The sequence below is a fragment of the Haemaphysalis longicornis genome, unplaced genomic scaffold (assembly GCF_048455015.1).
Source record: "Haemaphysalis longicornis isolate Haplotype H1 unplaced genomic scaffold, Haemaphysalis longicornis Haplotype H1 scaffold_4, whole genome shotgun sequence".
NCBI classification, from domain to species: Eukaryota; Metazoa; Arthropoda; class Arachnida; order Ixodida; family Ixodidae; genus Haemaphysalis; species Haemaphysalis longicornis.
The window spans coordinates 48,657,754-48,670,699 of record NW_027526361.1 but is presented as its reverse complement, the minus strand read 5'-3'; the positions used below and the strand labels follow the sequence as shown (position 1 = coordinate 48,670,699).

The 12,946-nt window shown below is 45.1% G+C and overlaps 1 protein-coding gene across 4 annotated transcripts in view; it reads right to left on the bottom strand.

Moving 5' to 3' along the window:
• Positions 1 to 2,993: 2,993 nt before the first annotated feature.
• Positions 2,994 to 12,946, bottom strand: part of LOC144178660 (tropomodulin-like) — a 129,174-nt gene continuing 119,221 nt past the window's right edge. For all 4 annotated transcript variants that reach the window (XM_077706666.1, XM_077706667.1, XM_077706669.1 and 1 more), the window contains one exon: positions 2,994 to 5,223. In XM_077706666.1, coding sequence (XP_077562792.1) covers positions 5,189 to 5,223 — 35 coding nt within the window. In that variant the 3' untranslated portion in view covers positions 2,994 to 5,188. The remainder of the gene's footprint in view (positions 5,224 to 12,946) is intronic.

Here is a 12,946-nt window from a genome sequence, read left to right as displayed (position 1 = left end):
TGTACACACGCCCGAGCAGCGCGCGCCAACCACAGCCAGCGCGTCGGCTTCGTCACGGGAGCCCCGACGTCGGCAGTTTGGGGCAAGTAGCAGATGATGTCATGTCGGTCCACTCTGGGCTTTCTCGTGTGGGCGAAGATTAAAATGGACTTAAAATATGTTACACCGAACGGTTGTTGTTGAAACTTGCTGGGAGATATCTCCTGATAAAAAGGAAGCGTTTTACATAGTTATCTCAGCTTTGAAATTTCGTGTCAGTACTCCTTTAAGATTTACCGATCTAAAAAAAGTCCTTGTGATTATCTATGCTTTGCAAGCCACACCGCAGCAGAATGACAGAAAGCCATGCACAACTACACTGTGCTGACCACCACTGGAATTTCACTGACGAGCGGTTCGCCATGGGCGGTGCTGTTTGCCGAAGCGACATACAGCAGCCGCCCGGTCCCTATACAACGAAACGGGGGTCGCCACGGGTGCGAGGCTGGCGTTGCTGCGACACGTAGTCAGCTTGGTACGTGTGCACTGTTCTTTTACAATGATGCGCCAGTGGTGAGGTGATACGTGTTGGTGCTTTTCTCCCTACCTGTGCACAACTGAGCGATTATAAGGTTATCTAGGCTGTTCATTGTTGAATGAGGTAGATTTTTGTCCCGTGTGAAAAAGGAGCTGCATTTTCTAAGTTCGCGGTGCTCGTTCCCAAGCGTACATTTCGTGGCTCCTGCAGCACAGTTTTGATGGCTGGATGCTTTCCTAAGCGGCGCGTATGACCTTTTACAGTGCACTTTTCACCCAAATTATCAACTTTTTTTTTCCCGCATTAACATCGTTTTCCCCCTCATGTTGCATTTCAATGAGCGGTTAGAAGCACTCGGCGGAGAAGCATCGTGCGGGTGGTCTCCGCGGCTGCAACAGTGTGCCTGTGGCTCGTGAGGCGCGTTTTTGCGTGCAGAAAATGCCGCATGCAATTCACGCTGATGCCCGCGCACACTATTAACCTCAGACAGAAACAGAAACAGCGCGCCAGCCGCGTATGTGTGCCACGTTTTCGTTTGCAGGAACCGCTTCATGTGGTTAACACTTCATTTTAACCGCAAATTTCAATGTAGCGAAATTTCAATGTAACGAAGTAAATTACAAGTAACTTCGTTACATCGAGGCTTAACTGTAGAGGGGAAACTTCACTGCCAAAAATTATTTTTCAGGGTATCATAGTTCAGGGCATCATACAGTTAAACCTGGATGTAACGAACCTCCATGTAATGAATTCCTGGATTTAACGAAGTTTTTTATTTCCCCTTTTTCACCTCCATTGCAGCCCATGGGTTTGCGACCTCCATGTCACGAAAGAGTTGCAACAGTTAACCTTGATGTAACGAATTCTCTACGCTGATGAGCCATTGTTTCTTGCACTTTTTATAAAAAATCAGTTTCTGAAATGCACCACTTTAGCTAATTTTGCCCGCACCGCAATGTTCCGTGCGTTTCCACCTGCAAGTACGGTGTCGGTTAGGCGATTGTCCTGCGTGTCGGCGTGTAGTCACGCGTCTCCACCAATATCTGTGGTGTCGGTTCTTCGGTAACGAGTTCTGCTGCCGGAAAAGAAAAATTTTCTGTCTTTTCAAGCCAAGCTCGATATCCTAGAGGCCGTCTCCACCGGCGGGGAAGAACATCACCGCCGGTACGGTGTCCCAGCTGACATTCCCTCAACAATTTTGAGTGTGGAAAAGAGCATCAATTTCGTGAAAAGGCGCCATTTCAGCGTAAGTTTGGTTGTTGAAATGCGTTAAGGCACCGAAAAGCATCAAAAAGAATAATTGATGCCTAAGTTACTTTTGTGAATACGGGGGCCGTGTAGTAGCACCAAGTGCAAATCACACAGTTTTTCAGTGTGAAATATATCCTGGAACAAGGGCGAGTTCAGTATCACTGATGTCTAGCATATTGGTTTCGTTTTGGCTTCATTCACGCGAGCTTGAACTCGAAACCTGCATGTAACGAAAAAATGCTAATTTTTGTCAACTTCATTACATGCAGGTTTGACTGTATTCACATGCCTCCAATTTAAACCTCAAACGCACAACTGTTTCTGTAGTTTCCCTTTACCATAAATACAAAACACCGTGCCTAGGAATTAAACTTGTGCCTCAGTACAGCATCTTAGCTACTACGCCATGGTGTAGTGTTGGCTACAATGAAGAGTTCTGCAATCATGCAACCATACCATTCTTGGGGCAAGCTAGAACACAGAAGTGTTCCTAAACATTTCAAGGCTTAGGCTGTCAAATTGACCGCCTATAAATATGATAGGTGGTGAGGCAGTGGAAGTGATGAGAATATGTCTACTTAGGCCAAGTTGTGACCCCAGATTCCAACCATGAGACAGTGATAATTAGAAGGATAAAAATAGGGTGGAGTGCACTCTGCAGGCATTTTCAGATAATGAATGGCAGCCTACCATTGTCCCTGAAGAAGAAGGTATGACAGCTGAATATTACCGGTACTCACCTACGGGGCAGAAACTTGGAGGCTCACTAAAAGGGTTCGACTTACACTGAGGACGACTCAGCGAGCAATGGAACGGAAGATGATAGTGTAACATTAAGGGACAATAAGAGAGTGGAGGGGATCAGGGAACAAACGTGTGTTAAGGACATATTAGTAGAAATTAAGAAATGGGCCTAGGCAGGGCATGTAATGCAAAGGCAAGATAACCGCTGGTCATTAAGGGTAACAGAGTGGATCCCTAGAGAAGGCAAGCGTTGCAGGGGGCGGCAGAAAGTTAGATGGGCAGATGAGATCAAGAAGTTTGCGGGGATAAATTGGTCAGATTTAGCACAGGACCGGGATAATTTGAGATCTATGGGAGATGCCTTTGCCCTGCAGTGGGCGTAGATAGGCTGATGATGATGATGAATATGTTGCAATGAGTACCTTAGAGTACGCAAGTTTAGTTACCCCGATCTTGCATGACCAAACAAAACAATCACACATACGTACTTATCAAGTTTATTACGCAAGGTTTACACAAATAGCATGATAGGCTTGAGGCGTGTGTGGGCGCTGAATATGTCCGTGCGTGGTGAAAAAAGCAAATGCATTTCGATTTCAAAAGCGCGATTCCCCTAAAAGCAGGCACAATTCTTCTCACCATTACATCGTCCGTCTCATGGTAACAGCTGATCAACACAAAAACGGCAGGAAGCTACACCAGAGGATGCAACAAAAATCATCAGAGGTGCAACAAAGGTGAAACACAATGCACTTATATACAGCTTACTTAAAAACAAGGCTGCCTGCAAAAAATAATGATGTATAGCGAACTAAAACAGAAGAAAAAAAGAACAATCAGAACTGCAATTTCATTAAGCATGTCCGAGCCCTCAGCAGAAGTTTCCAACCCTGAGAGGGCAGGTATCCAAGTTAATTAATTGCTAAACAGATAACTGTTGTGATACGTGCGTATCACTTAACTCATGACAGAGAGGGCATGCATACTTGAGTGACAGAGAGTTTCGTGCTCGAAGCACTCAACTCTTGTGTCCACGTTGATGATCATTTCATTCTGAAGCTTCTCTTTTCATACTTTGGCTTAAGAGGCAGAATGCCTTGGAGGGAATTAAGTGGTCATGTCATGTCACCACAGAATAATGTGCAACCCAGTTTGTGGGTTATTTGGTTATTTGCCTGGCTACTCCACCAGTCCACATAAATGCGCACATTAGCCTGTACGTAGATTCCATGCGCAACACCTCAAGACAACTCTAAAATGTGGCTTCCAAAACACACTAGTAAACAAAAATTGAGGGCAGTGAATCGTACTACAGCAGACAGTTCTTTAAAAGCTCCTCTGCACTTAAAAAAATATAAAAAAAGGCCACCCCAACTGCACGTTGCCTTGTCACATGGCAAACAAAGCAGGAACAGCAAAGTCACAACTTCTCTTTTCTTTGCAATAAACACAGCAGCAAAGAGGGAAGCAAGTACAAATGACAGGGGAAAAAAAATGAAAAACACCGGTCTGTTCTTGCAAGTGACGAAATTACAACATGCAACACAAATCACACGCAATGAATGTTGATGTGAATAATGTACAATCTGCGTAGATCTACGCGAGTTTGCGGGCAGCACATCTAAACTAGGGCAGGAAAAATATAAGGCATAATCGCTGCATTCTTGCCAAACTCACTCACTCCTCTGCAGCAACTGCCCAAAATCAGTAGAGCACTCCTAGTTATAGAGTTTAAAAATGAGGACTGTGGCATCGATGAATCCTTAATTCGGGAAGAAAAAAAAATAGCATAAAAGAAAACCATGCCACCATTCGCTCTTAAATTTGTTGCCTACGGCAGATAAACACTGAAACACATGATCACGAAAGAAGAAATCGGATCTCCCCTAAACCCTGTGTATTTGGCTTTAAACTTCTCAGCACCCCACCATTCTAAAAGCACCCACTTTATTTTTTTTTAAACACCATCACACTTCTCCAGCTCTTTGATTCTGAGCTCCCGACCTCAGTCTCAGCACTCAAGGCTGAAATGAAAGGGATGCTCAGATATATGCAAACTGCTCTTTCACGGAAGCCTCTGCTACCACAAACTTTGCTGACACAGGCGTTAAAAATACCCTTGGCATGTAGCTCAAAGTGCAAAAAAAAAATGAACACTCGGGGTCAGGCCGCAGCGACGCCGGTTGAAAACACCCATCTCTGCAGCACGTGAGCGCACACACGATCTTCCCTTGGCATTAGTGAGCACGTGAGCGACAGATCCCGTTCGAAATGCTGCAATGCTACCTCCTCGGCTGCAGTCATTAAAAAACGAACCTCACCAACCACTGTACCCCCCAAAAAACAGCAGGGCAGTGAGTCGCACCAGTCACACCCGTATTGTCACCCTTTCGCAAACATTATCAGGCCTTGTAGGGAGGGACAGGTAAGGGGGAAAAAATGCACCAAGGGGTCTTCAATGCCGGCAATCGCCTGTACACTCGGCGTCACAATCAAAGGGCAGCGGAACAAGAAGGTTCAACACACAGTTGCACAAAAAAAGAAAAAGAATGCACTCCCAGCAGGCTGGAGCACAGTCTTGCTCGTCTCTTTGCCTCTTCTAGGATATATAAAGTTTACAAAGAAAAATATATAAATCAGGAAGGGACAGGAGGGCTTGGACGAAGATGCTCGTGCTTAGGTGCTGCCCGAAGCCGTGCGCTTCAACCGCACTGAAACGAGAGGGGAAAAACACACACGCACTTGCTGTAATGCTCATCAGGTTAATTGGTTCACACCTCCACTCACGAAGCATTTTTAGGAGTGAACAGTTTCATGAAGTCGCACGCTGCTTGGCCATATCATGCCAGAGTGAAGGGCTCACACCCCACATGGATAGCATCGTCTAGCATCAAGGAAGAGCTGCTTCGAAGAAATTTGGTTGCATTCAAAACAAAGTTCTAATAAAATGTGCAGCGTAGGAAGAACCTTAAAACAGCCACATTAAAACAAGAAAAGTTTTGGAGGCTAGCCTCGCATCACATCTCAAGAACCACAATAGCTGTTACCCGCCATGGTGGCGCAGTGGCTAAGGTGTTGTGCTGCTGAGCACGAGGACGCGGGTTCGATTCCCAGCCGTGGCGGCCGCTTCTCTGATGGAGGCGAAAAGCAAAAATGCCCATGTGTTCGAGATTTTGGCGCACGTTAAAGATCCCCACGTGGTCAAAATTAATCCGGAGCCCTCCACTACGGCGCGCCTCATCACCTGTGTTGCGTCAGCACGTTAAACGCTACAATCAATCAATCACAATAGCTGCAAAATTACTCTAGGTTTAACAAGAGTTTTTACATGACAAAAACATTTCTTGAACTACAGCGCACATCTAACTGGTTCTGCTCATGTGGGCTCTCCGATGTACCAAGCACAAAATTCTGGAGCAGGATACAACACGAAACAGTAAATGTGAGCGTTCAATGCTATAAATGGGGAAAGCTGCAGTAACTGGATAACTACCGAGTGCCAGTTCCTAAAACATGATATTGTGATGTCAGGGAATTTAAACTACCACAATTTTCAGCACATCACTAAAGAAAAAGAATCGTAGCCTAATTCAAAAACTACTACGCATGACACCGATGTGGATGGCGGTGTTGTCTGTCACGTAGAACAAAGTAAGTAATGATGGATAAGCTAAAGCGCACTTGCTAACAGTGCTTTAATAAGGGGCCATGAAGACAAAAGGCAACTCAGTTTATTTTGAAAGAACTAGCCTTTGGTAACTAACTCAGCTCCATTTCAGCCATGAAAGATGTTTTTCAACCGCAAGAAACGTACTGTATTTGCACGTAAATTACGCGACCTTGAATATAACGCAAGGGGGCACTTCTGGCCCTTCCGAAAATGAAAAAAAAATATATACATATTACGATCATAACGCGAAGTAATGCGAAGATGTCACGAGGCACACCGGCTTCACGTGCAAGCTCTCTGGCTTTGAGTTGCACAAGCTCAACGTTTACAGGCAAAAACTGGCTGTGACATTTGCAGACGAATTCTGCCAGGTCATTCTCGAGTTTACAGTAGTGGCCATTCTTGGATCCACGGAACGCTTTACGAGTCGGTGCAGCTTGAAAGATGCGATCACGACACTTCCTCCAACGTCGAATGGTTGCCTTGCTTAGTCCGAGATGCTGTGCCGCAGTTGAATTTCCCAGCTCTTCGGACAGGAGGATCGCCCGTTTCCTAAATGCGGCAGTGTACTGATTTTGCCTGTTCACTGCAGCGGCTCAGAAGGCAGAAGCAAGTATGAACAACAACAAAGTACAAAGAGGAGCCCGTGCGCGTTAGCTCTTGCCTTCAGACCAGACCGCCTGGTCATGTGACCACTACCAACGTAGCCAATGGTGTTCTCGGGACAAGCCAGCGCCGAAGTTGACGCCGACAGCAGCGAACTCTCGACAACAAAAATCAAGCGGGTGGAGCAGTGGGTTCACAGCTCATGTTACAGGCATAATATACTACGAGGTGCGTGCCAAGGACAAAGGTATACAGTTGAACCTCGATATAACGAACCTCGATTTAACGAAATTCGCGATATAACGAATTTTTTCCAGTTTTCTACCAAAATTTTGCTAAATCCATGTATTTTTATCTCGATTTTACGAATTATTTTTGTGCGGCGCGTTCGATTTAACGAAGTCACGGCGAGAAAGGAAGAACGAAATTCCGGTCGAGGCACGTTTTATTTTGCCTCTCAGAGCATGCATTGAAAACATTAAGTACTCACATTTACTGATAAAAGGCTAAAATGAAAGAAAAGCGGTGAATTATGCGGTTGACAACAATTAAAAGCGATAAAAGCTGCTGCTCAAAAACCGCTAGCGGTCATGGACGGTTTAATAGTGCCGCCACCATTTTGACGTCTCCATCGTTGCCTACGCCAGCGCCCTCTATGCTTAGGCTGCCGAAGCCTACTTCAAGTGTTTTTTTTTTTTTTTTTTCTACGCGTCTTTGCTCACGGTGCTGCTGCTCTAGGTTGTGCACGCTGATAACCATATTAATATTTTGTTCGTCCATCATTAGATGAGACTTATAAGCAGCATGAGCACTCCAAGGGAAAGAAAAGTGTTCCGAACAAGAGCCTGTAGAAGTGTCAGTGAAACCGACGGTAGACCGACGGCCACCGAAGTGATGGATGCCATCGACGTTCTGCGGAGGCACGCAGGCGCACGCGAATGTTTAAAGGAGCCATGAAGAGAAAACACAAGTTTGGTTCATTCAAAAGATTGTCTCGTTAGAATCATACTGACACCACTTTTAACGTAAACTTCGCTCAAATAAGCTACATAATTAGGAAAAACGGGAATGGTCATGCGACCCACCAGCTCATTTCCCGCAACAGAACCTGTGATGTCACATGGGCTAAGCTCTGCGATTGGCGGAGGCTGGCAGAAGCAGACGCAAATTAGGTAGAGCTTACAAACTAGACGAACGAGCGATTTGCGCTTAAATTTAGGGCGCATTCTTTACAAAGCAATAGGAATGATGGGACAAACAGTGGAAGTTACGAAAGCACATGTAAACATAGAAGTACTGATGCGTTCTGCTGTTCGTACTGCGCACAGCATGCTTTGGTTTAGCTGCACAGCACTATGGGGCTTGGGGTTGTCTCAGACGACACTGGCCGATTGACGCAAGCAACGGTGTCTTACGTGACCCCATTTGTCGAGCGAGCACTGTTTCAGGGAACGAATATTTTCTCCCAGAACAAAAACAAGCCAGGTTTAAATGCGGGCAAAAACAAACCAAACCCTTGCCACGGTATGGTAGCGCCATCTAGGTTACGGAACGTAAAGAAACGCGGGAACAAACCAACACCGCTACAGGGTGGAGACAACCTTTGAACGGTCCCGTGCCGCCGCAATTGGGCCAACGGGCTCAACGTGTTATTCTTTTCGTTTCCCACGAGACCTAGCAACGCGAAACAGACAATATGATTCAAACTTCTTCAGTAAACCGCGTTGCGGCGATAATTTTAGCGCGGTTTTGACACAATGACTTGCTTCGGCAGCGAGCGAGGAACCGAACATGGCGGCGCCAGCGTTACGTGTCTCTACCCTGTACGGCGGATGCGTGAATGAAGGTACTCTAGGCTGCAGAGCGGTCGGTTCCCGTGATGTCACTTGGGACCACGAAAACGCACGATTGAGCGGGAAAATCAAAAATTTAACCTAAATTGTTTAATTTCTCAGTGAATAAAGCACCGTTTGTATCCGGAGAAGCGCTGGGGGCACTATAAAACACGAAATCTTTCGAATAAAACCAACTTGCATTTTCTCTTCATGGCTCCTTTAAGAGCAAGCCTTGTTTTGTTAGCGCTGTCAGCATACGAGCGTCACGTAAAGCCCACCCTGGTCAAGAAACGCCAAGCACTGCTTACGGACTTCTTCACTACGGCTTGAACATCGAGTGCTGGTGGCAATAAATTGCTCTCCGAACGTGGTCAAAACGTGTTCATTAGACAGCTGCGATTCGGAGAAATCGGTTTCTTTAGGGCTCGGCAGGCATTCAAGTAATTGCTTAATCAAATTTGGCCAGAAGATATTTAATGTAAGCTTTCCACTTTAGCGGGAGCACGTAAGCGCTGCTCCACAAAGTGAAGCGGTCCGTGTGTACTCCGCTCAATTCTCAATCATGGCTTTATCTCGAGTGTCGTGGTTGCATCACGCGCCCATACTGCAGAGCCTTTGTGCATGAAAAGAGTCTTTAGAAAGCTTCCGCTGTTGGCCCGCCGCACCCCTCAACGCCGCGGCTAAGCCTACTACTCAACGGACGAAAAGAGGCGTAACTTTGAACCAGCACCTCGCCGGGGTGAAGTTCACGGGGCACGGACGCGGGTTCAATGGACTAACAGCGGCGTTTAGTAGTGACAGAAATGAAAAAAAGAAAAAGTGAAAACCTCGTCTGCTATCATATTTAATGAGGCTTTGCGGAAAAAGCGCCGGTTTTACGACGACACGAACTACGGTCGGCTATCCGAATTCCATTGCCTAAGTGTTGAGGCTCTTAATTCACACAATTTTCGCGGCCAGTTTTAGTACAAATTTCGCTTTAAGTGGAGAGGGAACTACATAGCAGTTGTTTCTGAGCGATGGGCAAGGTTTTGAAACCTCAATAACTGGTTAAATTAACTGTAAAATCGAAACCTCGATTTTACGAAATTCTCGATTGAACGAAATTTTCGCCCGCAAGTACGACTTCGTTATATCGAGGTTTAACTGTATAAGAAAGGCGAGAGAAAAGCTTGCGCTATATTCAAGCCCGAATTAAACGCGAAGGGCATTTCGGAGGCACAAATCACATGAAAAAAATTTGCGTGATATTCGTGCAAATACGGTAATACGGGCAGGAAGGACATATTACCGGCCAGCACTAAATACACCTTTATCAGTGTTTTAACTACATGTGAATGTGAATATTCGAGTGATACTATCAAATGGAACTAGAGGCCTCATTACAACCGCCCTGTCACGTTTCCTGGTGGCGGTTAAAGTCCACGTCAGCCAATTGGCCTCATGCAAAACCTGCTTCCCTCTCGCCGCCACCAAGTTCAAGGGTAGAACCGAAAAGCGGGGCAGCTAACTGCAGAGAGTGTTGGGCAATCTGGCATATGCTGATGATCCAGGATGCCTACATGATGCTCAAGGGAGAAAGGAAAGAACTCTAGAAGTCAAAGTACTATTGTTCATTGTGACATCACAGGTGCCGCAACGATTGTAGACGTTGCCACTTTCTCTTATATGCGTGCCGCGTGCGCAGCAAATCGTATCTGTTTAACGTTCATTCATGCAACAACGACAAATTATATCCTCGTGATTTGAAAGGTGTTACGAAAGAAGAACTGCCTGCTTATCTCAAATGGGCCAGTTACTTCGTAATAACGCAGCGGCGATTGCGGGCTATTACTGCGGTGATCGACGCGAATGAGATTGAGGCTATAAAATGATTTAAAGCGAATACTAAATGGAATGGCAACGTACAGGTGTCTAATGCTGATACGTCGGCGTTCGGTGTTTGAAATTATATCATCTTTTGGAAGGCAGAAATGCCAACTGACGTTTGATTGTAGAGACTGCCACCGCTGCGTTTACGCACATGCTTTGTGAGCTCAAGGCAAACTCAGCTGCTACAATTCGTGGCCTGATGTTCTTCACGTACTGTTTGCAAGAATCAGTGTTTTCACGTGTCCACGATGAAGAGAGAAGTTTTGTACGCGATGCAAATGCTCTCTGTTTGCACCAATTGGTATCTGGAAAGAGCTCGAGCGTTCGCATGAACGAACTCCGCACCGATCTCCAACCACTGCTTGATCTGCGATTGGTTTTGCCATGAATGACGATTATCTGGCGGGCGTAATTAAACAGCCAGGGCACACAAATTGCTCCGAGCACATAAAAATAAATGCTGCGCTAAGATGCCCTAAAGTGAAAAAGAGGACATGAGAAAAGGCACAATCTGGGAAATTTATATGCAGGTAAGATAGCAATGCGGTTAGCGTAATAAATGGTTTTTGAATGTTTTCGGTGCAGGGTTGAAGAGGTAGCGCAAAATGAAGGAGGTGGGGAGGGGGTAAGGGGGGCTGTTTCTTTGACTGTTGTTTCGTGTGGTGACCACTGTCATACTCCGTTTCATTTTATAAAAATTCCTCTTCACAAACATCGATGTATGAACCTATCATATTGTATTTGCAATTACAACGTAGCACAAATTTTCAGTAAGGAAAATTTGCGCTTCATGAGAAAAATTTGTGAAAATTTGTAAGGAAAATAAAGAGACTAGTTTTTCTTTTTTTGCCCCTCCTAAGCAATCATCACGTCAGCTCATTTTTGCAAGAGTCATTCCACTGCGCTCCTGACCACGAACAAGCACTTAACTCTTTCATTACCGCCGGAAAATGACCAATTTTGAGGGGTCTAACAAAAAAATTTTTCTGTGCTATACATATTGGTTAGGCACACATTGCAGTGAAATAAAATGCAGATAATTCCACGCCCTGTCCAACGACACCAGTTTTAATAATGTTTTCATAAAAAATGATAGCGAAAAAAATTATCGAATTCAAAAGTTTTGTCCAGGTATCGAGGAAAATAAAAAAAAAAGTAAGTTGTGTATAATAAACCAACAGCAGTAGAAAAAATTTAGAATATACATTTTGTAGGTAAAAATTTAAAAAACCCATCCCAGAAAAAAAATTGAGTGGCGCGGCACGACTTCTCAGGTACAAAAGAAAAGGTTAGCCCGCATAGTGCCCGTGCCTTCTGGTGAAGCCCAACCTCTACTTCAAATTTTCCTATTTTGGTGGTTCTCTAGAAGAAAACTGGTGGTTTGACATTATTAAAGGCCCCAATTAGCCTCCAGGCGATGTAAAAGCACCTTGTCAATGATTATGAACAGCACAATATTTAAGTCAAGCAAGCGATGCGAAAAAATCCGCTTGGAGTTGAAAACCAAACTCTTTGGTGGATGCTTGTTGACGTTCAGATGATCACTTATCAGTCAGAACTTTCATTTGTGGTTTATTATCATGTTCTGACTCGCTGACCCTGCTTGCCGGAAGAAGATACGATGCGCTAGAATCGTGCCCAGCAAGCTTTCACCTAGCCGCCGTCGTGCTATGAAGCGAGTTCAGCACTACAAGCCTACTACTATGCAGTGCCACCTAACAATTTTGAAAAGAAGCAAATACAAGGCTGTTGGAGACGTTGTCGTCAGAATAGACAGTTCTAATAAGACGCGACACTAGACTTCCGGAAATACCCTCGTATGAAACCGAAACTAGCCGGTGAACAGCTGGCGGTGTTCAAAGCCAATTGGAAGTGTTCTCCTCGTCTGAACTGATACGTGACGACTTGGTGTTAAATTTTGACGTTCAACGGAAGCTTTTATCGCCAAAAAGTGGAAGCATGAGCGGCATGCTTGTTTTGAGGAACAGCAGCAGGCAACGGAGGCACCATGGCAAATGAGCTTGTAGTTGCGTAACTGCGTAGTAGCGCCAAAAACGAAACCGAAACTGCTGGCAACTGGCTGAAAACGCCAGGCACACTTGGTAGACATGCGGGGGACCATCAGAAATAAGCTTTGGCTGAATAAAGCTACCCTTTCTCCGAAACGAAGATCACTAGTGAATAGCTGGTGTCATTTTCAAGTAATTATCACCACTCAACGCTCTCAGATTACAAAGATGACAACATTATTTGGTACTTGACTTGTCAGGAACCTTTTGACAAAAAATATGGTAATGCAGCCTAAACACAATCTGCATCCTTTTTTGTCGAGTGCAGCAGCCACGCCCCCTTTCTCAAAAACACACGCACCTCAGATTGCAAAAAACGCCTTCAAAAATCTCGATGTCGCCGGAGCAGGAAAATTTAAACTGATTCTAAAGTGCAGTGCCT